Source organism: Phocoena phocoena, chromosome 8, assembly GCF_963924675.1.
Source record: "Phocoena phocoena chromosome 8, mPhoPho1.1, whole genome shotgun sequence".
Classification (NCBI taxonomy): domain Eukaryota; kingdom Metazoa; phylum Chordata; class Mammalia; order Artiodactyla; family Phocoenidae; genus Phocoena; species Phocoena phocoena.
Genome location: NC_089226.1, coordinates 87,567,919 through 87,595,497, shown reverse-complemented (window position 1 = coordinate 87,595,497; position 27,579 = coordinate 87,567,919). Strand labels below are relative to the sequence as shown.

General features: G+C 47.8%; 1 protein-coding gene across 2 annotated transcripts; it reads left to right on the top strand.

The window, feature by feature from the left end:
* The first annotated feature begins 83 nt into the window (after positions 1–83).
* On the top strand, positions 84–14,311 carry COMMD9 (COMM domain containing 9). Of its 2 annotated transcripts, XM_065882313.1 has the most exons (6): positions 84–148; positions 8,678–8,803; positions 10,539–10,678; positions 12,036–12,070; positions 12,940–13,043; positions 14,171–14,311. In XM_065882313.1, the coding sequence occupies exons 1-6, from the start codon at positions 98–100 to the stop codon at positions 14,309–14,311; spliced, it is 597 nt and encodes a 198-aa protein (XP_065738385.1). In that variant the 5' UTR covers positions 84–97. The 2 variants fall into 2 exon arrangements, with proteins under 2 accessions (XP_065738385.1, XP_065738386.1); XM_065882314.1 differs by lacking the exon at positions 12,036–12,070 and having other exon boundaries at positions 98–148; positions 14,171–14,238.
* Positions 14,312–27,579: the final 13,268 nt, after the last annotated feature.

Below are 27,579 nucleotides of genomic sequence, written 5' to 3'. Positions count from 1 at the left end.
CACCCTAAAGGACTACAGCCCCCGGCATGCCCCGCGCTGCTGTCGGAGTCTCCCGGCCGCGCTTCTTCGCGTAGCTAGGTCACGTGACTCGGGGAAGATGGCCGCGCTGACAGCGGAGGTCTTTGCAGCTCTCCAGAGCCTGCTGAAGGTAAATGAGAAGGGTGGGAACAGCGCGAGGCAGGCCTTTGTTTCCGAGACTTTGCACAGAGCAGGAAGTGGGAATAAATGGACCCCGATTTGGAGCCACGACGCTGCCGCTGCCTCTCACTGTGACTCCTAGCAGGTTGTTGAGCTTTTCCGAGCTTTTTGAAAGTACGAACAAAATTAATACCACTTTGACAGGATAGTGAGGAAACAAGACAATGGACCTGAAGGCGCTGTACAAATGTTCCCTACTAATAGCTTCGGGGGCTGGCTTTCGGGGTTGGTGCGTTGGGGTGGTAATCTCTAGATCCGCGTTGCCAGTTCCCCATTTCATTCCGCAGCCCATCTGCGCTGTCCAGTTCTCTCCTCTGCGTCCGCCCCCTGAGTCAAGTGTGCGCTCTATATTCTCCTGAGTCCTGGGTTTGTTTGTTTTTTTTGCGGTACGCGGGACTCTCCCATTGCGGAGCACAGGTTCCGGACGCGCAGGCTCAGTGGCCATGGCTCACGGGCCCTGCCGCTCCGCGGCATGTGGGATCTTCCCGGACCGGGGCTCGAATGCGTGTCCCCTGCATCGGCAGGCAGACTGTCAACTACTGCGCCACCAGGGAAGCCCTTCTGGGTTTTTCTTATTTGCTGTGACCTGTGTGAGGGCCAAAACACTCTCCTGACAATCATTTGAGAAATTGTGAGGATGGAAGGTATGTATTTCATATAGCTTTGTAGGAGACTGGAATTTTTTGCTTAATTTATGACTTTCCCTATAGAAGAAGCGGCGGCTTTATCGTCCTTCGTAGAACTTGTTACTAGATGACGTTATGCACCTGGTTGCCTGTTGTCTGCCTTTCTCACAAGAACGTGAGATACACGAGGGACCTTGTTTTTAAAAAAAACTCCAGACGGGGTTTCCCTGGTGGTGCAGTGGTTGAGAATCCACCTGCCAATGCAGGGTACACGGGTTCGAGCCCTGGTCTGGGAAGATCCCACATGCTGCGGAACAACTGGGTCCTTGAGCCACAGCTACTGAGCCTGCGCGTCTGGAGCCTGTGCTCCGCAGCAAGAGAGGCCGCGACAGTGAGAGGCCCGCGCAACGCAATGAAGAGTGGCCCCCGCTCACCACAACTAGAGAAAGCCCTCGCACAGAAACGAAGACCCAACACAACCAAAAATAAATTAATTAATTAATTTAAAAAAAACTCCAGACGAAGAGGGTTGAGTTGATTACACTCAGCAGTTCATGGCACAGCATCATCATTGGTCCACGCAATGGTCCTTCTTTTGTTTTAACCGCCTCCCCAGTGTTCACTTGTATTCTCCAGTCTCTACGGGCATCTACTCTGTTATTCACAAATGTATACGTAACAAGCATATCCGTCACACCTGGCATACAGCATGTGCTCAATAAATAGCTGTTCTATGAATTAATAAATGTAGTAAAGCTGGAACTGGAAACCTAGAGCTCTCAACTCCCAACCCAGTGCCTTTTCACCCTTACTGTGGCTGCTCTACCCCCAACCTCCACCCCAATCCCTCTTCATTCTATGGGCTTTTTTTCTTTAATACACTTATAAAAATCATTATTAATGTGTAACACATACAAAAGAAGTGCACAGATTATAAGTGCACCGTTTAATGATTTATTACCACCACCACAGTCAAACAATGAAATGTTACCAGTACGGCAGAAGTCTCTGTTGTCCCTTTGTTATTTCCCTCACTCTGCTCCCCAACAGTAACCACTATCTTTACTTCTAATATGTCAATTTAATATTGCTCACATTTGAACTTCACATAAATGGAATAATAGGGCATATTTTTGTGTGTGTCTGGCTTCTTTTGTTTGCCATTATGTAGCAGTAGTTCATTCATTTGCATTCCTATTGTCCTATGTAGTTTCTTTTAAAAACAATTACATAAACTTTTAATTTTGAGATATAGGTTTACAGGCAGTTGCAAGAAACAATACAGAAAGATCCCACTTATCCATTACTCAGTTTCCCCCAATGGTAACATCTTGCAAAACTATAGTATGATATCACAACCAGGATATTGACATTGATAGTCAAGATTCTCAACATTTTCCATCACCACAGTGTTCTTCATGTTGCCCTTTTATAGCCACACCCCCTTCCCCTCTGCCCTCACCCCTTTTGTAACCTGTGGTATTCACCAATTTGTTCTTCATTTCTGTAATTTTGTCATTTCAAGAATGTTATATAAGTGAGGGACTTCCCCAGTGGCACAGTGGTTAAGAATCCGCCTGCCAGTGCAGGGGGCACGGGTTCAGTCCCTGGTCTGGGAAGATTCCACATGCTGCGGAGCACCTCAGCTCGTGCACCACAACTACTGAGCCTGTGCTCTAGAGCCTGCGAGCCACAACTCCTGAGCCCACGTACCACAACTACTGAAACCCATGCACCTAGAGCCCGTGCTCCGCAACAAGAGAAGCCACCGCAGTGAGAATCCCGTGCACCACAAGGAAGAGTAGACCCCGCTCCCTGCAACTAAAAGTCCACGCACAGCAACGAAGACCCAACACAGCCAAAAACAAAAATACTATAAAATAAAATCAGTTGTTTCTATACACAAACAATGAAACATTCAAAAAAAAAAGTTATATAAGTGAAATCATATAATATGTAACCTTTTGGGACTGGCTTTTTTCACTGAGCCCAATTTTCTGGAGCCATGTTATGTGTTTTAATAGTTCTTTCCTTTTTATTGCTAAGTAGTATTCTATGGTGTGACATCTACATTGTTTCCAGTTTTTTGCTGTTACAAGTAAACCTGCTATAAACATTTGTAGACAGATTTCTGTATGAACATAAGTCTTTATTTCTCTGAAATGAATGCCCAGGAGTACAGTTCTGGATCATTTGGTAGTTACATGTTTAGGGTTTTGTTGTTGTTTTTATGAAGCTGCCAAACTGATTTCCAGAGTGGCTGTACTACTTTACATTCCCAACAGCAATGCACGAACGGTCCAGTTTCTCCCCATCCTCGCCAGCATTTATTGGCATCACTATATTTTATTCGAGCTATTCTGATAGGTGTGTATTTATATCTCATTGTGGTTTTAATCCAGAGTTCCCTAATGGTTAATGATGTTGGACATCTTTTCATGTGCTTGTTTACCATCTGTGTATCTTCTTCAGCAGAATATTGCTTTATGTCTTTTGCTCATATTCTAATTTCATTGTTTGCTTTTTTACTTTTGCATTTCTTTATATATTCTAGATAGTGGTTCTTTGTCAGATATGTGGTTTGCACATAGTCTTTCCTAGTATTTAACTGTCTTTTCATCCTCTTCACAAAGGTGTATTAATTTGCTAGGTCTGCTGTAACAACGTACTACAGACTTGGTGGCTGACACAACAGAAATGTATTGTGTCCCAGTTCTGGAGGCCAGAAGTCTGAGATCAAGGTGTCAGCCAAGTTGGTTCCTTCTGAGGGCTTTGAGGGACAAATTGTTCTGTGCCTCTCTCCTAACTTCTGGTGATTTCTGGTGATATTTAGTGTATCTTGGCTTGTAGATCTCTGCATTGATCTTCATATGAAGTTCTCCCTGTTTGCATTTTTGTGTCTAAACTATCCCTTTTAATTAGGACATTGGTCATATTGGATTAGGGTCCACCCTATGACCTCATCTTTATATTTTTTGTCATATATTTTTATATGACTATTTATAGTCATATAAATATGACTATATCTGCAATAATCCTATTTCTAAATGAGATCACATGTTCAGATAGTGGGGGTTATGACTTCAACATATGACTTTTAGGGGGGACACAGTTCAACCCATAACAGGAGCTTTAGCAGAGCAAAAACTGTTTTAATTTTGATGAAATACAGTTTTTCAAAAATTTTTCCTTTTATGAATTGTGATTTTTTTAATGAATTACGCTTTTGGTGTAAAGTTTAAGAACTCTTTGTGAAGCCATAGCTCTCCAAATTTTCCCCTCTTTTTATCTAAAAGTTTTATAGTTTACATTTGTATAACATTTAAAAAATATTTATTTTTGGCTATGTTGGGTCTTCGTTGCTGCACGCAGGCTTTCTCTAGTTGCGGCGAGTGGGGGCTACTCTTCTTCGCGGTGCGTGGGCTTCTCATTGCGGTGGCTTCTCTTGTTAAGGAGCATGGGCTCTAGGCACGCGGGCTTCAGTAGTTGTGGCTCGCGGACTCTAGAGTGCAGGCTCAGTAGTTGTGGCACACAGGCTTAGTTGCTCTGCGGCGTGTGGGATCTTCCCAGACCAGGGCTCTAACCTGTGTGCCCTGCATTGGCAGGCGGATTCTTAACCACTGCGCCACCAGGGAAGTCCCTACATTTATATAACATTTAAGTCCATGATTGATTTTGCATTAATTTTGTATAAGGTGTGTGGAAAAGTTTGAGAATTTTTTTTTTTTTTGGCCTGTGAATGTCCCCTTGTTCCAATATCATTTGTTGAAAAGGGCTTTCTTTCCTCCATTGAATTGCTTTTGCAACTTTGTCAAGAATCAATTGGGCATATTTACTGGGTCTACTTCAGGGTTCTTTAGTTTGTTCCATTGATCTATTTGTTTATCCCTCTGAGAATACCATACAGTCTTGATTATTGTAGCTATATAATGTCTTGAAATCAGATAGATGGATTCCTCCTACTTCATTCTTTATCAGAATTGTTTTAGCTATTCTAGTTTCTTTGCCTTCCTGTATAAATTTTAGAATGATCTTGGATATATCTTAAAAAAAAAAACTTGCTGAGATTTTCATAGGAATTGGGTTAAATCTGTACATCATTTAGGAGCAAATTGATGTCTTAATGTGTTGGATCATCCAGTCCATGATCATGATGTGTCTCCCCATTGATTTAGATCCTTGATTTCTTTTATCTGTATTGTATAATTTTCAGTATACAAGTCCTGTACATATTTTGTTAGATTTATACCTAAGTATTTCTCTCTTTTTTTTTTGCGCAATTGCAAATGATACTGTACTTTTAATTCCAGTGTCCACATGTTCATTGCTAGTGTGTAGAAATACATCTGATTTTAGTAGGTGTATCTTGGATCTGCAAACTGCTGAACTCACTTATTCTAATAATTTTTTTTTTTTTTGTGGTACGCGGGCCTCTCACTGTTGTGGCCTCTCCCGTTGCGGAGCACAGGCTCCGGACGCGCAGGCTCAGCGGCCATGGCTCACGGGCCCAGCCGCTCTGCGGCATGTGGGATCTTCCCGGACCGGGGCACGAACCTGTGTCCCCTGCTTCCGCAGGCAGACTCTCAACCACTGCGCCAGCAGGGAAGCCCCTCTAATAATTTTTTTGTACATTTCTTGGGACTTTCTCATAGACAGTCATGTCCCTGCACATAGGGACAGTTTTATTTCTTCCTTTCTGATCTGCAGACCTTTTATTTCTTTCTCTTGCCTTATTTCAGTGGCTAGAATTTTCAGCACAATGTGGAATAACAGTGGTGAGAGCCCACATCCTTGCCTTGTTCCTAACTTTAGTCTTTCATCATTAAGTATGTTTTCTCTAGGTTTTTTGGTAGATGCTCTATGTCAAGTTATGGCAGTTCCCCTCTATTCCTAATTTTATGAGAGTTTTCATCAAGAATGGATGTTGAATTTTGTCAACTGCTCTTTCTGCATTGATTGATATCCAATGATTTTCTCCTTGAGCCCGGTAATATGGTGGATCACATAGATTTTCAAATACTGAACTGGCCTAGCATCCCTGGAATAAATTCCACCTAGTTATAGTGAATAATCCTTTTTATATATTGCTGAATTCTGTTTGTTAGTATGTTGTTAAGGATCTTTGCCTCTATTTTTATGAGGGACATTGGTCTGTAGTTGTTTTTTTGTTTTGTTTTATACAGTCTCTGTCTGATTTTGGTATCAGGGTAATCCTAGCTTTGTGAAATGAATTGGGAAGTGTTTCCTCCTTTTCTGTTTTCTAGAAGAGATTGTGTAGAATTAGTTAATTCTTTCTTTAAATGTGTGTTAGAATTCTCCTGTGAAACCATCTGGGTCTGGTGATTTCTGGGGGTTTTAAAATTACAAATTCAATTTCCTTAACAGTTATAGCACTACTCACATTTTCAATTTTATATTGGGAGAGTTATGGTAGTTTGTGTTTTTCGAGAAATTGATCCACTTCATTTAAACTGTCACATTTGTGTGTATAGAGTTGCTTGTAGTTATTCTCTTATTTTCTTTTTGAAATCTGCAGGGCCTGTAGTGATATGCCCCGCTTCATTCCTGATATTGGTAATTTGTGTCTCCTTTCTTTTTAATTTTGTCAGTCTTGCTAAAAGTTTGTTAATTTTATTGATATTCGAAGAACTAGTTCTTTGTTCCATTGATTTCTCCTTTTTTATGTTTTCAGTTTCTTTGGTGTCTGCCCTTTGTTGTTTCCTTCCTTATTCCTTTGGGTTTATTATGCTCTTGTTTTTCTAGGTTCTTGAGATGAGGACTTAGATTATTTATTTGAGACTTCTCCTCTTTTCTAATATATGCATTTAATGCTGTAAATTTCCCTCTCAGCACCATCTTGGCCGTATTCCCAAAATTTTGGTGTTGTTTTTCTTTTTCATTCATTCAGTGTAATTTTTTTAACTTTCCTTTTAATCTGTGGATTATTTAGAAGTGTGTTGTTTAAGTTTCCAAATGTTTGGACCTGTTCTTGCTATCTTATTGATTTCTAATATGATTCCATTGTGATCACGGAGAACACACTCTGTATGATTTAGTTTGCTTAAGTTTGTTAAGGTTTGTTTTTTGGCTCAGAATATCCTCTATCTGGTATGTGTTCAGTGAGCTTTTGAAAAGAGTGTGTATTCTGTTGTTACTGGGTAGTGTTCCATAAATGTCAGTTAGATTGATTGATGGTGTTGTGGAGTTCTTCTGTGTCCTTGTTGAATCCTGTCTAGTTGTTCTATCAATTGTTGAAAGAGGGGTGTTGAAGACTCCAACTGTATTTATAGATTTGTCGATTTCTCCTTTCAGTTCTGTTTGGCTTTGCTTCACATATTTTGCAGCTCTCTTGCTGAGGGCATGCACATTCAGGATGTCTTCTGGTCCACGGAAGCTTTTACCTTTACCTAATGTCCCTCTCTGTCTCTGGTAATTTTCTCTGCTGTGAAGTCTACTTTATCTGATATTAAAGTAGCCACCCTTGCTTTCCTGATTAATGTTTGCATGATCTATCTTTTTCCATTCTTTTCCTTTTAGTCTGTCTCTGTCATTATGTTTGAAGGGAGTTTCTTGTAGATAGCATTTAACTGAGTCATATTTTTTAATCCACTCAGCCAATTTCTCTTTTAATTGGTATATTTAGACCACTTACAGCCAATGTAATTATTGAAATATTAGAACTTAAGTTTGCCATTTTATTTTTTGTTTTCTATTTGTTCTTTTATTTTTTGTTCTTTACTTTTACTGCCTTCCTGTGGGTTATTTGATCAATTGAACATTTTTTGGAATTCCATTTTGATTTATCTGTAGTGTTTTAAAATTCATTTCTCTTTATAACTCTTATAGTGGTTGTTCAACTTATTACATTTATTTACTATAACATCACAATCTCAGTGACATATCAGTGTCATCATTTTACCAGTTAGAGTGAAGTCATCCCTTTATAGTCCTACCCTTATTTATAATATAATTGTCTTAAATATTTCCTCTATATACATTTACAGCCACATCGGACAGTGGCTTTTCTTTTTGTTCATATATCCCAGACTTCGAGCTGAAGAAGAGGGCCACCCAGAACGCCAGTGGGTGAAAACAAACTCCAACAAATACTTGCTCTCTCTAGCCAAAGACCAAGAAAGGGGCGGCTTAGGAAGACAGAAGACTTTTAGACAATAACTGCTCTACTCCACCAAAACACCACTGAAAAAACTGTGTCCCCGCTCCACTGTACATCAACAAAGTCTGAGAGCGAACACCCCCATCAGGGCAGTGTCAGAGGAGGCCAAGTAGGGAGCTGGACCTCCATCCCCACGAGCTGGTAACAAGTTCTACCACCCCACAGTATTAGTGGAAACTACTGGAGCCAGAACTTCCACCCCTGCCCAGTAGCTACAAGGAACCCCTACTTTTGGGTGTGAGCAGGAACCAAGTAGGGGAGCTGGACTTCTGTCTCCATTTGGTAGTAATGAAGCAACAACCCCCAGCCCTACCGTGCTCGTCCTGCCTCCTGAGCAGTGTCAGAGAAAGCCAGCTAAAATAGAAGATTTAAATAAGTTCCAGAGGCTCAGGACGTAATATGGCCATGTCATTCCTTTGTCATGAGGTCCGTAGCAGGTCTGTCTTCTCTTCTCCCCTTTAAGAGTCGTCTTACATTTGTTTTGTATAAAGTGCCCAGGGAATGTAGTTGTGTTTAGCAGGAAAAATAGGGAAAAGTACATCTATGTATCATCTTCACAGAACTGGAAGTGTCCTATGCACCTCTTAGGTGTCACACCGTGACGGAGACAGTATTACGTTCTAAAAAAAATGTATTTTCAGAGTCTGAGTTTGTTGCTTGTTTTGTTTTTTTCCAGGCCTCCTCGAAAGATGTTGTCAGACAGCTGTGCCAAGAGAGCTTTTCCAGTTCAGCCCTTGGCTCGAAAAAGCTCTTGGATGTTACATGTTCCAGCTTGTCTGTGACCCAGGAGGAGGCAGAACAAGTAAGTGGGGTCAGAAATGACCTCTGGCCGCTGGCTTCGCGGCTCATTAGTCTCTTCCTTGACTTCCCAGTTGTTGCCGCGTCCAAGGGAATTTTTCCCCTGAAGTGTCTGTTGACGTTATAGCAAACTTAAAATAGATGCTTTTTTCTTTTTTAATGTTAGTGAACTTAAAAGCCATTGTCTTTGAACCTTCACTTCCTTGTGATAAGTGAGGCGTGGATGGGAAAAGTATACCAGGAGTCGGAGCTCCTGACCATTTCCTTTTCAGACTTGTCACCTAGACAGTATGGACAAAAGCCAACCTTGCTATGATTTTCTTTCCCAACCTGTAACTTAATAGTGCTGATGAATTGTTGGCTGGGTAGCTTAGGCAGACTTTTCAGGGATGGTTGGGCAGAAACTCTGAGGCCTGAGTATGATTAGGGAGGATGTACTGCTGGACCTCACCTGATCTCAGGTGGCCAAGAGGACATGGATGGTTATGTAGCACTCACAGCCTTATCTTTCCATGGCAACTGTGTTTCCAAAACAGTAATTCATCCAAGCAGACCTGTGTTATTGTTGTTTTTTAATCTGGAGCTTGGCTCATTGAAGTGAGAGGCAGCAGCAAGGTCATGAAAGTGAGTTGGAGTCTTAGTTTGGGTTCCTCAAAAGTAGACCCCGAGGCAACGACCTGGCTGCTGGTAGTTACTTGGGAGGTGATTCCAGAAAGCATAAAGGAGGGAGTGAGGAAAATCAGACCAGGAAGAGAGACAAGCCGGGAGAAGGATATGTTAGGGAGCGGTCAGTGCTGCGGGGTCTGCAGTTGGGATCCTGTAAGAAACCATGTGGGTAAATGCCCCAGCACTGTCATCCTGGAAGGCGGGGAGGGTGGGGCGTTTATCCACTCACTCCCACCCTTCACCAGTAGAGGCTTACTGTCCCCTCGCCTCTGGGTTGTGCTTTTCTGAGCTGAGCAGCCTCCCGAGGCATCCGGGAAAGTCCTAAAGCTGAGAAAGTTACCTCCAGAGAGTCCTGTTCTGTTCCGCTGAGCAGCAGGTTCACTGGGAAGGACACAGGGTAGAATCCAGCGTCCTAGCGGGGCAGCGCCAGGCATTCCTTCCACAGGGAGGTCCGCGCAGCCGGCCTGGAGCTGTTGGTTGGCCTGGCTCGCCCCACCAGGTGACAGCCTAGGGGCGAGGACGTGACAGTCCAGCCAGCCTGGATGAGAAGCCCCGACTCCCCAGGAGCCAGGACCTCTGGCAGCGAATCTGGAAGCACGGCTTTGGGTGCTGGCACAGACCGCGCAGCCACACTCAGGGAAGCCCCAGCCGCGGGCCCCGGTGTTTCTGCCGCCCTCGCGGTCCAGAGGCAGGGGGCTGGTGCAGTGTTGTAACACCGCTGACTTTCCGCTTCTCCCACATTAGGAGGGGAACAGGCTAGAGAGTTAGCTTAAGGTCAGAGTCCGTGCACAGGGAAGGGGACTTATTAACCCTTTGCCCGCAAGCAGAGGCTTTCTGGCAGGTTGACGGCATCCTCGGTCAGGCAGCTACGTGTCTTCTAAGCAGCAGGTGAGCTTGGAGGTGGGCCGAGGCACGTGAGCATCAGCGTCTGCACCAGGGGCCCCCGGACTCCTGGGATTCAGCCTGAATGACGGTGGAGGTTTGTGGCAGGCCCTCTTCCCGGCAGGGGAGATAGAGCCCTGTCCCCTGTCCCCCTGCCCCTCACCGCCCAGGGCTCCCCGTCTGTCCTGCAGCTGCTCCAGGCTCTGCACCGCCTCACCAGGCTAGTGGTGTTCCGTGACCTGTCCTCCGCCGAGGCGGTTCTGGCACTCTTTCCTGAAAATTTCCACCAAAACCTCAAAAACCTGCTGACAAAAATCATCCTAGAACACGTGTAAGTGCTTATTTCTTGGGACTTTCTTGTAAGCTTGTATTTTTTATTCCTGTTCTGGAAAAAATATGCTTATTCTTGAAAAGCAAGCACAGGTAAGCAAAAAGAAGGAAACCGTAATCCCACCGCCCAGAGGGTTAGTAGTGTTAATTCCTTTACGGGAAACCTTTTAAGACTGGTTTATTTTTTCCATTTACACATAGAGGGTTGGTTTTGCTTTTGTTTTTAACACAATGGGATCATGCCGTTTCATAACTTGCTTGTTTTCATTTAATAGAATTAACATTAATGATATTTCAGGTCGATAAATATTTACCTTCAGTATCATTCTTAATGGGTAAATATATTCCATTACATGAAGAAATTTGTGTAATTTAGTTAATAAATTCCTTAGGGTTGGACATTTAGGCTATTGGCACTTTTCACTGCAGTGAACAATTTACTGTGGAACCTTTGCCCACATTGTGCTTCATTATTTCCTTACTGGTAAATGGTGGTATTGAGGCTTTGGCTTTTTTTATCAAGTCTGCCATCGGAAAGATTGCACCAACTACTCCTCCACCAGGAGGACGTTGATGTGCCACTCTCCCGACACCATCACCAGCACTGAGGGTGTTTTGTTTTGTTTTTTTACTTTTGATTCCCAGTTTCACAAATGGCAAATGGTACCTCATTTCAGTTTATATCTTCGGTACTAGTGATGTCAAATATCTTTTTCATGTTATTGGTCACTTTTATTCTTTTGTGAATTTTCTGTACATTTTCTAGCTGGGCAGATCCTTTTAGACACATACAATTCGAGCAGAACTGATTGACTCCTGGTTAGCAGCAGGCTTGACGAGACCTCTCTGATAGTAATACCTGATGATGCTTACTTCCCAAGGGTTTTGTTGTTTATTTAGAAACTTTCTCTTGCGTGACCACAGTTTACTATGACTCTGCTCAGCATCTCACTATGGCGTGATTTGTGTAGCATCAGACACGTCTGTTAGATGTGTTTTGCGTAAGATGCCATACTCTGCATAGTAGATGCTCAGTAAAAGGAGGATAAGTTGACCTTTTCTGCTTTGTCTCTAAGAACAATAGCACAGTTACAGTGCATTTAGCCTTTTCTTGCTTTTCCTAAGCCATGAAAACTAACAGCATCTATGGCCTTAACATCACTCAGTTCTGTAAAACAAGCAAACAAAAAACTGCTCCTTGGAGGGAGGCATTTCTGTGGTCCTTTCCTGTCAGGAGGTGATTATAGGTTTTAAGATCACAGAAGGAGCAGAGGCCCAGGCCCATGGGCCTCATTATCAGAAGACTCAATTCGCATCCCTTTTCCATTATATTTTTCTTATCTTTCCCTCTTACACAGATCTACTTGGAGAGCTGAAGCCCAAACAAATCAGAGTGAGTACCAAGAAACCTGCCTCTTCCTCCTTCCCCCTCCTCCCCAGCCCCAGCCCTAAATCTACCAGAGTTTTTAACTAAAGTCAAAGTGAATTAACCTAATCCCAAACCGAATAGTGTTTGTTATGTATTTCTTTTTAATGCCACTTTTAAATTTTTTTTCTGGTTATAAACCTAGTATAATAGAGGCATGTTGTTAAAAAACAAACAGTTATCCTAAGCAGAAAGTGAAGTACTTAAAATAACTATATTTCCATTGGAAAACAAATTAACCATAATTGAAATTAGTGTGAAAGATTGAATAACAGTGGGTGTTTGATAAACAGTCACTAAACTCACTCTGAGCCGGTCACAGTGCCACAGACTCTACCTGCATTAACTCATTTAGTCCTCCCAACAGCCCTGTGACCTAGGCTGAGATCATCCCCATTTTATAGGTGAGCAAATAGAGGCTCAGAGGTTAGACAGGTGGTAGAGCACACATTCAAGCCAAGTCTGTGTGTCTCTCAAACAAAAGCTCTCTCCGCTATTCTCAAAGCTACACATTGCCTAAGACTCTGGCCACAGCCTCCTCTTCTCCACCTGCGTCTTCCTCATCCTGTCTGGACATCTGGAGGGTTGGGTGTTCAGGCAGAAGCCTGGAGGTGCTGACCACCATGAATCCGCACTAAATGCAGGGGCCACGATCAGTTGTAAGGAAGGCCTAGGGCTTGCTGTGGGGTCTTGGGCCCTGTCTGTCTGTCTCCCTCAGAGGCTTGCTGTGGGGATCACATGCATTACCCACGTGCAGCCCTTGGAGCTGCCTGTCGTCGAGGAAAGGCTTAGTAACGCAGGTGGCGTGAGCACTGAGCCGAGCTGTCCCCACACAGTCTCTCTGCCGCGCCTGGTCGACCTGGACTGGAGGGTGGACATCAAAACCTCCTCAGACAGCATCAGCCGCATGGCCGTCCCTACCTGCCTGCTCCAGATGAAGGTACGTCCACTGTCATGCTCACCAGAAGGGAAGGAGGGGCAGCAGGGACTTGGCCCCCCTGCGGGCCAGCAAAAATGCTAGACTCCAAGTTTTAGGATCTCCAACCCCATAAATAAAAAAAATTTAGCACCCCCAAAATGCAGTGTTTATTTAGAAAGTATATGTGTATTAACATAGTACAGTCATAATAAAACATATACCAAAACTAGAAATTTCAAAACAAGACAAACACAAAATATAACTTTACAAAATAATTTGCTGATACCTAAAGGTTGTCTTAGACACTTACCGGAAGGTTTGGCTTTAACAATAGAAGCACGCACTCGGCTTTCCAATTGCCTTCTTGAGAATTTTGGTGTACTTTTCCAAATTCTTGTCGAGTCTTAGGAGGCTGTTGCCATTTGTACTGTGCTGAACAAGGGCTCCTGTTAGCAGTTGGAGAAGTATCATTTCTTCATCTTACTGTTCTTCATCTTATAGCACAGTTACAGTGCATTTAGCCTTTTCTTGCTTTTCCTAAGCCATGAAAACGAACAGCACCTATGGCCTTAACATCACTCATTGGTGTTATCTTCACTGCACAGTTATTTTCAGGACTCTTTTTAAGCCACATACCCATTTTTAAGGTTTGTTTAGTTAAAACTAGGCAGCATAATGCTGTATTTACTTAACCACCAGACACCCAGAAACTCAAGAGCTGTAAGAAAATGAAAGAGCAAGGATGCCTCTAACAACTAAGTTTTTAACTATTATCAAGGCTTACTTTAAAAAAAAAAAGATACAAATACATATAACTAGAAGTTGTAATATTTTTCCTGCATCCCGGAGGATTCTTACATACCCCTAGAGCCCACAGCCTAAAGTACCAGCATGAACCCAGGATGTTTCCTCACTCGAGTGCCCAGAGAGAGTTGGGGGTGGGAGAGTGAGTGAGCCTGGCTTCTCCGACCCCTGCCCGGAGACCATGAGACAGCTCCCTCCCTGTCCGCATTTGCTGAGTGACTCCAGGGCTGTGACTCTCTGTGACTCTGAGCAAAGAGCCTCTCTCCCAAGCTTCGCCAGAATGGGGTAGGGCCTGCAGGTCGAAGAGAGGCAGCTCTGACTTTGGGGCAGTGTTCTCTTTTCAGATCCAGGAAGATCCCAGTCTGTGTGGGGAGCAGCCCTCCGTGTCAGCTGTCACCGTGGAGCTGAGTAAGGAGACCCTGGACACGATGTTAGATGGGCTGGGCCGCATCCGGGACCAGCTCTCTGCTGTGGCCAGCAAGTGACGCGGCCAGCCTGCCCCCGGCACATTCCGTCCTCGCAGCAGGCAGCGCTGGGGACATGGGGGCTGCTATCCAGAAGGTGCGGTTGGACCAGGCAGAAGCAGCCAGGCCCCCTCGCTGCTTTTTCCTCTTTCCAAAGATGGAGCAGAAGCTGCTGATCTCGCGAGGCTCCTGTGTGGGACTTAATGACCCCGTGGCAGCAGGAGGGAGCATTTGCTTGGTCAGCCGCCTCCGCCTGGCTGATTGGAAAATTCAGGCCCAAATTGTGGCGCTCGTCTTAATAAGTTCCTTTCACTCTGATGAGCTCATTTCCAGCTCTGGAATGCACGCAGGGAGTCAGGCGGGTGACACCAGCAGTTCTGCTTCTCTGTCAGAGAAGCCAGGCGGATCCCACAGGGCAGGGCCCCCTCTGCGTGCCTGCCTGCCCTGAGTCCAGAGCCTTCCCGAGCTCTCTCAGCCCTGCTGGACCACCTGGCAGTGAAGGAAGTCTGAAATGGGAACTCATTTCCTTCTCATTGGAGCCAGAGGCCCCTTCCTTGATGTAATGCAGCCACTCAGGGTGAAGAAGTAGGAGTGATTGGAAATAAATAACAGTTCTAAAAACTTCATGATTCCGGTCACGCTTCTGTAGCTTCTGTCCTTAGCCCGAGTCGTTTCCTTAGGCCCGTGCTGCCTCTCGTTTGTAAAGGCGACCCCGGCTTCCTCGTTCCTGGCTCAGCTCATCAGCACGGGATGACCTGAAACCAGGCCCGTGAACTGGCCCACCTTCCATGTATCCGTCCGTCACGTAGAGCAAAAGCAAGGGCGGCTGACATCAGCAGGTGCTTGTCGCGAGAACTGTGATGGAAGCGCTCTTCGAGGAGTTTAACCAGACGGAACTGTCTGTCACGGGCCTGACAAGTCCCAGGGGCTCCGTATAAGGTGCTCCCCCTTCCTTCTCCAGATCACCCAGTAGCAAGAGCCTGCCTGCTCTGAGCGCTTTGTTTGGTGGCTTCTCAGGTGGGGTGTGTGGACGGGGTGGGAGGGTGGGTGGAGGAGGCAGGACTTCGGGTTAAGAGGATGCTCTTGAGCTCAGTTCCTGCCCACCCCAAGGTTTGTTTTGTTTTAATGAAATGGGAATAATAATCATACCTACTCTACAGCGCTTTTGTGAAGACTAAGTGATATAATGTACCTAAAAGCACTTCGCACTGTTACGGCAAATAGGAAGGACTGGATAATGCTGGCTTTGGTTACTAACGGGAAGCAAAGTAGAGAGCTCTCTGCATTCATTGCTTCATCTACTGTAAAGGGTTGGTGTGACTGTGAATGTTATTATCCCCCCTTTATCAACGAGGGAATCAGCTCATCGAGGTGAAGTCCCTGCTAGTAAATGACCTCGTCAGGACTTGGGCCCAGATTTCTCTACCACACAGGACTCTCTGCAAGGGACTTGGCATTCTGTGATTTTAGCTCCATTTGGAAAATACTGGAACTGAAGTAGAGATGAGAAGTCTTACTTCTCCCCGCCATCCCCCCCAGTGAAACGCTAGGGAAGTCAAGAGGAAAACCCCAGGCTCCTCTCCGTCTGCCATCTCCTGGAAGCTGAGCTACCTACTGTCAAAATGGCAGTTCTTTACCTGTTTGGAGCCATAACCATTCAGAATCTGATGGAAGCCATGGATCCCTTCTGTAGGAAATGAACACTCGATTTTTCACATTCAAGGACAAGTATTCATGGACCCTGGAGACCTGCCCACTATCTCCAGGTCAAGGGCCCCTGGTCTCACCCTCAGGTTGAGTTTAGCCTTGTCATGAATTCATCCCCCTCACTTTTCCTTCCACTCTCTGTGATGCACAGATGGAGATCTCCAAAAGCCCATTCGCTGGGCTTCCCATGGGATTCCATAAGAAGCTGACGAAGCAGGAAGCCTGCATAGGTGTCTGGATGGTTGAACACTCCTTTAGCCGGATCCACGTGAACAGGATCATCTGGTTGCATGACACATAGAGGGCATTCAAGAAATAACACTGATAAATGTTTGCTACCCTTCACCTCATGCGCTCGTCTAAGTGAGTGGTTTTCCTACTATTGGCAAGGATGGATGGTTTGTAGATACCATGTTAATGGGTTGGCTTGACCCTATCTCAGAAAAAACCTAGCTTCTACCTCAAATGAAGTTCCTTCATTCAGTGTGTGTCTGGTTTCCCAGTAGTACTTTGTGTAATGAGCAGCTTTCCTTAGGGTGAGGCAAGGTTTGGGTGTCCAAACCCCATTCACAGAAGGGCGATGATAGGTCTCAGTGGTGGCTGTCCAGCACCGTCCACCCACCCAGGCACAGGGGTGAGTGGATGGCTCAATCCTGACCGACGTCCGTGTCCCACAGAGATTGTCCCATGGTTGTACCTGACTCAAACTGGGCCAAACTGATCTTTCCCTATGACTGTTCTGCCGGAATCGGCAGCGAAGAGAGCCTCCTGCCTCTCGGCTCTGATAGTGAAGCCGGGGATGCTCGGGCCCACCTTCCTCACACGAAAGCCCATCTGCAGTAGGAGAGGCTAGCCCGGAGCGAAGCAGAACCCAGAGGTTGGGAAGAGGGTAAGAAAATCCAGTGTGGCTGATGCCAGTCCCAAATCTCCTCCTAGTGTATCCACCAGGAGGGGTCAGGTTTGAGTTTAAATGGACTGGGATTTATTTTTATCAGGAATGATAAGACATGCAGGCACAAAAGTGATGATCATAAAGAAGTTTCTACTCACATATCCGTAGAAGCAGGAGGCATGGAACACTGCAAGAGTGCCACATGGAAGGGGACCGGGGTCGGTCAGGAGGCGCGGAGGGCCAGGGAATAGCATGGCCCAGAGCCTTTCTTGGGGTTTTCGCAGGAAGGAATGGGCGAGGCAGAGTGGGTACGCTGAGTAAGCATAGGGTTGACTAGTTTGGATAATTTTGGCGGGTCTGGGCTACAGGTGTGGCCCCTAGCTGTCCAGTACCTGGTCCTGGGATGATTCAGGGCAGGGAGAATACTGGTTTGGGTGTGTGTTTGATAGAAGACATAGTTGGGGCTGTGGCTGTAGATTGGTTGGTTTGTGTATCAAAGGTGTGTTCTCACAGGAGCTGTTTGCTATCTCTAGGAATTAGCTAGCCCTAGGAGGTCAGTCTCTTCAGGGTCAAGGCCCCAAATGCCTAAGCATCAAGAATACAGAAAATAAGAAAATATAGTCAATGCAAGGTTATACTATAGTAACAAACAATCCCAAGATTGCAGTGGTTTTTACACAACTAAAGTTTATTATTGCTACAACAGTCAGTGCAGGTTGGGGACAAAGGGACAAGTGCTCTGCTCACCATACTTACTAAGGGACCAAGGACAGGGAAACTTCATCTCAACACACGCCTCCCCTGTCACCGAGGCAGGATGAGAGAATATGGCGGATCACAGGCTTGTACTTGAAGTTCTGCCCAGAAGGGACAATCCGGTCACGTGGTCACACCTGGCTTTAAAGAGGGCAGAGAACGTCAGTCCTTCCGTGTACCATGAAGGAAGAGAAATGGGATGTTTGCGATCAGCTGTTATAACTACTGTCCCCTGACATCTGAACCGAAGACTTCTTTTTGTCTAAACTCATCTGTACTTACAAACAAAAGAATTGTGAGTAACAACACACATGCCGTCTTGGCACCTTTTCTCACGATAAACCTCATCACCTGTGTGGCTCTAGAAAGGTGTGAGCCATTTTCCCAAATGTCTTACCGCCTGTTCACCTCACCCTCCTGAAGTTGGTGGAGCGTCGTTCCCCGAGGATCTGTGCATTTTCCTGAGAAGGTGTCAGCTCCTGAGGACACGGCCAGGGCTGAGTTAGAACTCCAGTCTGGGTCTTTCAACTCAAAGGCTTATGCGCTCTCCATTCCTGCCTTGATCTTGGAAAAAGAAAACTTGGGTTCTTCACAGATAGCAGAACTTTACCCTTAATCTAGCGACATTCAGCTCCCTCCCTCATCAGTCCTGCCTTCCTACTTCCTGCTTCTGGTGATTTTTCAGGTCCAAAGGCAGTGAGCTGAGGACCAGACATTTGGGTCTTTCCCACACACGCCGGTTCTCTAAACACACACGGTGGGCACCATGTCTAATGGTTGTTTGTTAGTCAAGCTCTGCGCTCTGGTATTTACAGATATCCAGGAAGTGAGTCCAGTGTGGTACAGAGGGCTTTTCGTTATTTTGTTCAGTCAAGTGAGATGTTATCAGAAGTGAGAGAGGGTTTTTATTGCATTTTTAAAATATTTTCATCTAGAAACCATTGGCTACCTGGCATTTTGAAAGTTTTCCAGTGGTTGGACATTTACAAGAACTATCTTGAACCTGTACCCACTAACTTCTAAATACTGATCATTCTTAAACATTCTCTCACCTGCATGGTGCTGACTTTTGTACAAGTTCTTTCTTTCTTTAGTGCCCACATTTCTGTGGTTTAGTTGTCCTTTTTACAACTAAGAAAGAAGATTTCTTAGTAGCATTTCCTGGTTGGTACCAGAGGACCCTAACCTCTGAGGGGAGAGAACCATTCTTCATTTGAGGAAATGTTAAGAGCTCTGGGGAGCTGAGCTTCTACTAGCCCTGGGCTCTTGGGAAAGACTCTGATGGGCTTTTCCCACCCCATCTGTAAGTGGAGATAAGATAACTACTTAGGTAATGCATCTCATAGATTTATAGTAAACTACAAAGCAGACCCCTAGGCTGAAGAATGGGACTCTCTTGGCTATTGGTTTCAGTGCTGCATTAGCCATGTGACCTTAGACACATACCACACAGTGAAACACAATCCTGTCCCAACAGGTTAAATCATAAATGAATTCAGAGATGCTATGGAATATCAGAGGGCTCTGGGGTCAGTATAAATGTACACTGGATCCACAGCTCAGGAGATGGCCTCTAGTTAGGATTTCAGGAACTCTGATAAAAATCCTACTCCAAAAAAAAAAAAAAAAAAAAATCCTACTCCAGGCAGGAGATGCCCCAGGAAATGTTCATTTGTGTCCCACCTTCCACAGACTCACACAGGATTTGACCTGTTATTAGTAAATGACAGTTGAATTATATCGCATTGATCAGAATGGCAGACTCGCGTAATTAACGTTGATTTGAATTGCTCTTCCTAAACCTACCTCAGCAGTGCCCCCTTTCACCCCAGCTCAGTTCATTCAAATCCCTGCAGAGGGACCTGTGGCAGCTGGGCTCCAACTCACCAACTGGGACCATTCTCCCCTGTTGCCACCACGCTTTCTGGCCTTGGCTGACTTCAGATCTGTGGGTGTGGGGAGGCCGCAGAGCAGTCTCCCAACCAGGCTAGTTTGGCTTGCGTAGGAGGAGGAAGGGATAGGAGCCCTGGCGGGAGGGTGGGAGGGAGTCCGCTGGCGGGGTAAGAGCGGAGGGCAGAGCTCAGCGCCTGTCACTATTAACAGAGTTCAGGGACCAGCGTTTCCAAGGGAAGGTGCTGAGTTCTCTCCAGCTGCTGGAGGGGGCAGAAAAGGAGAGACAAGCCCTGGGCCTGAGCAGGTTGGCAGCACAAACATCAAGGCCTTGCTGCGCCCTCTCTCCAGAATGTCCTCCTTTATCCCGGCTTAGCACCTGTTCATCCCTCTGGCTTCAGGAGCAGGGCCTAACGGGGCCCTAGCTAGTCAACTTAACCACCTGTCTTCTCTGCCTGTATTTCCCCCATCATTGCTCTTACCGCACTGCATCTTAACCGTCTAGGTATTTGCCTCTGACCCCGCCCCTACGCACTGTTCACACTGTATCCCCATCACCTAAGTGCACAGGTAATAGCTCCTATTGGCACTGAGTTTCCCGCCACCAGCTGAAATGGGGTTCTGTTCCCAGGGTCACTCCTATGGAAGAGCTCGCTTGTCACTTGTTATACCCCCTTTGTTGACCCAAGATTCTTCTTAGGCCCAAAAGACACACCGCAGGGAAGTTTCCGCGTACGCCGCACCTGCGCGCAGCTGGAGCTTCCCCAATATTCCCAGCAGATGGCGCAGTTGCCCTCCTTATCGCCCCACCCGGGCTAACATGGGAAACAAAGACCGGCAAAGAATGGGGAAGGTGGGGTAGTGGGCAGGCCTCTCCTAGAACCCCGGCGAGGGGAGAAGCTTCCTGCACGGGAAGCCCGCAGGCCCAGGCCCCCTCCCCTACAGAACCCGCCCCCTCAGGCCCAGAGCAACAAATGAGAGAGAAGGAGGGAGAAGGCGGCAGGACAGGCCCGCCCAGGGAGCCCATTCAACACTGTTCCCGGGGCCGAGGTCGGAAGCACCCACTGCCTTCTCATCGCTTCCAGCTTCCACCTCAGGTCGGTGGGTGCCAGAAATCCCAGCCCTGGTGCTGGAAGATACTACTCTTCCCAATAAGGTTTTGTTAGTGGCAACGCCCGCAAGGCCTTGTACTGCATAACTTTCTAGCTAAATCCGTGGGCAGGTGGTGGAGCCTGGATTGAAATTCAGGTCAGCTTGGAAGCAAGTCTCAGTTTCTTCATCTCCAAAAAGGAGAGATTAAGTTTAATTTTTCCTGACAATGCAGCTTGGAGGGGATTAATTATACATGAGGGTGTCTGAGAAATGGAAGACGCCCAATCAGTGATGGTTAAACTTCCAACACGTTCAGATGCCTCTGCGGGGGCGGGGCCTTCCGCAGGCTGGAGACTCCTCCACCCTCTCCTGGGAGCGGGTGGGTGTGGCCAGTGGGGCGGACAGGGGCCTCCTGATGCTTCCCCGCCTCCAGCCTCTCCGTCCTCCTCTCCTGGCCTCCCTGCTTGCCTCCTCCTTGCTGAAGGTGTCTTCTAAGTGGAAATCTAACGCCGTCCCTCACTTAAAATACTGCAGTGCTCTCTGTACTCTTGGCATAAAGGCCAAACTCAGAAAAATGTCATTCGGTGTTCTTTACAATCTGATTCCTCCCTACAGTTCAGGCTCAGGAAACAAGACTAAGGAAATGGACTTCAATCAGAATAAACAGCGTGAGGTCCAGGGGCTGAAGGGAGTGGGCGCTGGGTGATGATTCCAGACAACTCTGGGCACCAGGAAGGGAAGTGAGGACAGGGTGAGGAAGAAAGACACGAGAGGCCTTGGTGGCCAGCATTGTCCAGGCCTTGTTCTGTCTTTTCTCAAGGACAGAGACTGGTTGCCCAGCACCTGGGACACTGCCTGTCATCAGAGATGCTCAGTCAGTGTTTGTTGAACGCGTGCAGGCATGAATGAACGAGTGAATGAATGAATGCAGGCATGGCAGGGCCCAGGGTCGACTGATTGACACTTCCTGTGTCCTACAGCCACTATTTTTTGCCTGTAAGGGGCTATACCTCTGTCTCCCCCACCTGCCGGGCTAGCCCCCCTCCCTGCTGCCTTAGCTGGCCTTCAAGGCCGGAAGAGGCAGTGCTGGAGGACAACGAGGCCAAGGAGAAGAGAGCTGGTTTCAGCCGTGCAGCCTGGGCCTGCTCTGCCCGTGGCCTCTCTCAGTGTTCCGTCCTGAACCTCACAGGAAGGTTCACCCTCCTTTTCCCCCGTGAACCCCTTAGTCAGCCAGGGGCATGGGTGTGGCTGCCCGGCCATCTGTTTCGGGACAGCCTTGTCCCTGCACAGATACTGCATGTCCTGTGCTCCCCCTTCCATGGCGTACAGCAGGCTGCGGAAGGTGTCGCGTTGCCGCAGCCTCTTCCTGGTCTCTCGTGACCCGATTTTCCACATCACTGGCCTTCCCTCCTCTCCATATGGTAGTTTCACTTCAACGTTCTCCCAAAGGAACGCCTCCCTCTGGTCGGCCTGCTCAGCCACCTGGCAGACAGAAACAGAGCGTTTGGGGAAGCAGAACGCTCTTCCGTTTGTCGGCTTGTTCAGCAGGGACGTGGGTTTTCCCACCATCCCCATGGCCACGGCTCTAGGTCCCCTCGTCATCAGCCTTGAACTGGGCTCCCCACCCTGGACTTGTTGTCTTTCCCTAATCTGGCCTTCACAATTCATTCCAGAAAGTAAATCCCATCTTGTTTTACCCTCCAAACCGGATCCCGCTTTTCCCAGGCTTCTCCATCTCAGCAAATACCAGCTCCAACCAGAAATGTGGGGGACATCACTGTCTCCTCCCTCTCCCCCCATTCAACCCACTCGCAAGTCCTGTTGGTTCTGCCTCTGAAACGTATTCACATTGATCCATATCTCTTCATCTCTGCGTTCACGGTACCGTCATTTCTCAGTAGCTCCTAAGCACGGTGACATCTGTCAGTTTGCCTCCTGATCTCATGTCACTTTCTTCATCACACCAACCATCAGTTCCAGGGGTCCTCGAAGCTCTTTCCTGCCACAGGGCCTTTGCATGTACTGCTCCCCTGCTCCCACCCCTACCCCCGCCTGGAACACTCTTTCCCCTGGTTTTCACAAGACGGGCTCCTTCTCATCTTTTAGGGCTCAGCAAGAAAGTCACTTCCTTAGAGGGGCTTTCTCAGGCTTCTCTCTAAAGAGGATTCCTCCTTTTATTCTCAGTCCCAGAATCCTGTTTATTTCCTTCCCACTCCCCAATATAAAGTTTTATTTATTTAATGAATTTAGGTGCATACTTATTTAATTTGTCACTGTCTTTCTCCCCACTAGAAAGTACTGTGAGGGTGAGAAGTTTGTCTGTCTCTTTCAGCACTATATCCCGAGAGCCCAGCACAGGCCTGCACAGAGTATATGCTCAATAAATATTTGTTAAATGAATGTAATCAACACATTAAAGATCCATTGTGTTACTGCCCTACTTTGGCCTGTCAATGCTTCTCCACTGCCCTCAGGATACGTGCCAAACTCCCTGGGCTCCGTTACAGTTTCCTTACCATCTCACTTAAGCTCACCCGTCCTGGCTTCCTCGTCAGGCCTATGGGGAATGAAGATGGAAACGGTTAAACCAGGAGGTGTGCCATGTTGCAGACAAAGCACTGGCCTGGGAGTGAAAATGATCTTCATGATCCTAGGCACTGCTTCAATTCTATGATGTCTAAGTTTTTTCTTTTTTAACCATAATAAGGATTAAACCCTGGACCAAGAAACCAAAGGTACAACTTGAGATCGGCAGAGACCGCTCTCTCGCTGTCTCTCGTGGCTGGGAAGGGGTATGCAGATGGCCGACTCCCCAGTGCTGTCTCAGGCCAGGCAGCAAGAGAATTCTCAAGTCCTGGAAGTCAGCAGATCTGGGAGCAGGGGCCACATCCACTACTTCCCACTCCATCCCCAGCGCTTAGCACGGTACTTGGCACATCGTATGTCCTGGGTGACAAGTTGAGTGAAGGCCTGTGCATGGGGACCAGAGAGCCTGTGCCACTCATGTCATAACTAAGATGCCGCAAGACTGCAAAAAAGCCCCCAGGGGTCACGGTCCCTATGAATGAGAAGCCTCTCTGGAGGGCAGGGAGGGGCTCTCTGGCCCACTTCCCCACCTCCCCTGCCCCATTAGAGACCTTGACCGAGCCTCAGGCCCCTGGTGAAGTTCTCCTCCTGGCCCAGCCTCTGCTCTGCTCCCCACCCTGCAACACTTATCTGGCAGATTAAACTTAGGCCTGTTGGCCGCTGGCAAAGTGGCTGTGAGCCCAGGTGTCTTGCTCTCGCTTCCAAGCCCGGCACCAGGCAGCTGTCAGGACTGAGGACGGCGTTTCTGAGTCTCCAGCTCAGCCCCCGAAGAAAACATTTCCTACGTGCCCAGTGTGTGGCTCTGGGTGTGGGCCTCCAGGCTCAGCCCTTACCATGGGCGTAAGTCCAGCGTCTGTGGTGGGAGCGGGGTGGGGGGAGGGAGTGGCATTTTGAGCGGGAGCTGGGGGTTTCTAGGTGCTTTTCCACGACACAGCCCTTCCGAGCAGCATGAACTTCTCCACAGCAAACTCAGAAACTGTTTTGTGTTTCTCATCAACCCATGGATCCACCGAGAGGACGGAGTGACCCCACTTCAATGCTGGCCATCAGACATTGCCACATAAAGCCTCTGGCTGGCATGTGCACGAAGCCGTCCTCAGGTCAGGAGACAGACTCAGAGATGTGAAATAACCCACTGGAGGTCACAGGCTAAGTGTCTTCTGGCCGCAAGTCGAGTGGTTTTCCATTTCCGGAAAAATTAAGGGGCAGGAATTTACAGTGTGAAGAAGGATCATCCCGGGAGAATAGAAGTCAAAATCAAGGAGAAGATGTCCCCTGGGGGTGGGAGTGAGGGTGCCAGTGAACTGAAGCTCCGAGCTCCAGGCTGCCTGTCCTGTCCCAGATGGACCCGAGGGTGAGACGGACCTGTGTAATTAGGAGCAGCTGGGAAGAGAGGATGGAAGCAAAGACGAACTCCGGGGCTGGGGCTGGGGACCAATATCAAAAGGGCTAGCTCCTGGAATCCGTGTTATTCCAGGCAACAAAGGGAAGGTTGGGGATGGGAGGAAAGTGGGAGGGGCGGGAGATGTGCTGCCTTTGCGGGGAAGTTCTTCGGCTCAGGGGGAGGTTTTAAACAGGTGCTTTACGTTGAGGTGCCTTTGTGGGTTTCTCAGAAGCGTCCACCTGAGGTTCCTGTCACATAGGCGCGTGTCTCCTCCAGTAGCCGCCAGCACTCCCGCCTGCTGGCATCTCACATACCGTTGCCTGAGTGAGTGAGTGAACGGACGTGTGTCTGGAGGGGAGGGCTCAGTCGGGCGCCTGCTGCCCCAGGGAGAACCGAGTCTCGGGTGGTCAGCATCAGTCACCGAGACCCTTCCTTTTCTCGTCCTCTCCTCCAACACAGTGGTCCCCAGGGATGCTCCCCAGTGCGTCCATGTGGTCCTCAGCAGCCCCCCTGCTGCTCCCGCCTGCAGGAGGCCAAGCCCGGCCCACTGGTGGAGGGTGGTGAGGACAGGTTGGCAAGGAAGATGTTCCCAGGGGACCCGCACTTCCTTCAGGCATCCTCTGGGAACCGGGTCCCTCTGGACTTTGCTGCAGGTGAAAAGATCCCACGGGATCTCTGTGCTCCGTCCAGACCAGGAGTTGAAGCTGCATGCATAACCCTCCCCAGGGCTGAGGCTGTCAGGGTGCAGAACTCTGGTTCCCATGACACACATGTCCTGGCCTAATCCAAGGCTCTCCTCTTTTCTAACCTCCCAAAGCTTCTTGCTTCCAAGCTCTGCACTAATGAGAGGGCCACTCGTCCATAAGGAAGGCCGGACGTCGGCTGCCCAATCCTCCCTGCCGCTGAGTCCCAGGATGCTGGGGATGGGACTGTAGCCAGGGACCCTCCCCAACGCTTTTCTTTTCTGGACAGTGCAGGACCTGCCTCAATCAGCCTTCCTTTCCTCAGGGCGCTACCTGTGCCATCATCAGGCCAGGGGCCGTTGAGGTCCATGCCCTGGGCGTCATAAGGAGAGAGAGGCTCCCTTCTCCATAGCTCTGGGGGCTCCAACTGCTTGCTTAGCTTGGTGGCAATGAGGGGTGCAGCACGACCGAGAGGCAGACCCTGTGCAGGCAGACAGCCCCCTGGACTCAGCCCCAAACCTCAAAACCTAAGTGCCTTGTCCTTCTCCTCAGCCCCCCAACCAGTAACACAGCAAGTTCTCTGTCCCAGAGTCACAACACGGCTCCAAGCTGCTCAATCCCGTCAGTCCCACTGTGGACACGAGTTCGGGAGAAGAACACCTCTCACAGGGGACTCCAGGCGTCCCCCTAACCCGCCTCCCTGCTTCTACTGTTGCCCCTGAAGTCCATTCTTTACCTGGTAGCCAAGTCATCACTTTAAACCCATCAGGGGTCATCATTCCTGTACTAAAACCTGCCATGGGGCTCGGGGTTCGTCACAACGACAGCAGACCTTGTCCCAGCCTTGAGGGCCAAGCCCCCTCTCTGGAGGGCTCCCTGGCCTGAGTTCCCTCCGCTCCAGCCGTGCTGACCCCCCAGGTCTTCCTCAACCATATTGAACTTTTTCTGCATTTTTGCACCAGCTCTTCCCTCTCCCCAGAATGCTCTCCCCCTAGATCCACGCGTGGCTGCTCAGGGCTCAGCCGAAACGTGAGCTGCTCTGAGAGGCCTCCTGGACAGCCCAGTGCAAGGCAGTGTTCTTTCCGTCCTGTGTCACACTTGCTGAAATGATCTTTTTGGGTGTTGTCTGTCTCCTCCCCCAGAAGCTACCCTACAGGAAAGCCTGAACCTTTGTCATTTTCACTGCTGTGTCCTACCTTCTAGAACTTGAACTCCCTTCTCTGCAGAGTTCCACGGGAGTGTTTCTTGGTCACATTCCTGAATCCTTTCAACAAACACCTTCGTAGGCAGGAGGTCCAGCAACCCCTTAGCTTCTGATACTTGACTAAGACTCACGAATTAGAGCGCAGTTCCGGTCTCAGAGGATGGAGACTCCTCCGCTGATCGGTTCCTCTTGCCTTTGATGTGGGGCCCTTTGATCTCCTCTACCTTCCCGCTCCCCACCTCGCTCCATCTGCCTCCACGCCAGGCCCCTCAGCCCCAGTCTCACCTCCCTTGCCGCTCACCCATCAAAGGAAGGCAAGATCTTCTCAGGAACCCCTGAGCTTGTCTGAACTGAGCAAAAGGAACTAGGGAAGGGAGACAAAGATGGAGAGCAGCATGAGGGTGGGGGGAGAGAACAAAGTCAGCCTAGGCGCGTGCCGGGGGCTCTGAGGGTACCCGCCTGGCTCAGGGACTCACAGCATCATGGACACAGTCTCCGTCAAGCTTGCCCCTGTGTGGCCACACTCTCAATCGAGCTAGAGAGTCTGGGGGAAAGTCCTGGAAGGAAAGTGACATTTAACACTAGCTCTGCCTTGGAATTGTTGAGTCAGGGGCCACACATCTCTTTATTTCCTTGTTTCATTATCTCGTCCTTAACCTCCATCCCTGGAGGATTTGAGAAGGAAGAATAATAGTAGCATTTTTGAGCATTTACTACGAGCCAGCCACTATTCTGAGCCTTTTAGATGCTTAGAATGTTGAATTCACACATTAAATATTCTAAGAACCTTGTGCAATAAGAACTATTATTCTTTCCATTTGTAACAGATGAGAAAACTGGGATCCAGGAAAGTTAAGTAACTCACCCAAGGTCACACAACCAGTAAAAATGAGAACCGGAATTCGCTCCAGGCAGCCTCATTCCAGACTTTCTGTTCTTTACAACCACCAGGTCTCTTAAGCAAGATGAACAAGCCATGTTAAATGTGACAGCCCCATTTAAGAATTCGTTATTTATCAGCCCTTCCTCCCTGGCTCCCAGCATCTCTCCATGTCTCTGACAGTATTTCTCCTTTTTTTTTAAGATGTTTTTTTT

Coding starts and splice junctions, on each gene's coding strand:
- COMMD9 (XM_065882313.1), top strand. CDS start 98: ATGGCCGCGCTGACAGCGGAGGTCTTTGCAGCTCTCCAGAGCCTGCTG. Junction 10,679..12,035: donor AAAATCATCCTAGAACACGT/GTAAGTGCTTAT, acceptor CCTCTTACACAG/ATCTACTTGGAGAGCTGAAG. Junction 13,044..14,170: donor CCTGCCTGCTCCAGATGAAG/GTACGTCCACTG, acceptor TTCTCTTTTCAG/ATCCAGGAAGATCCCAGTCT.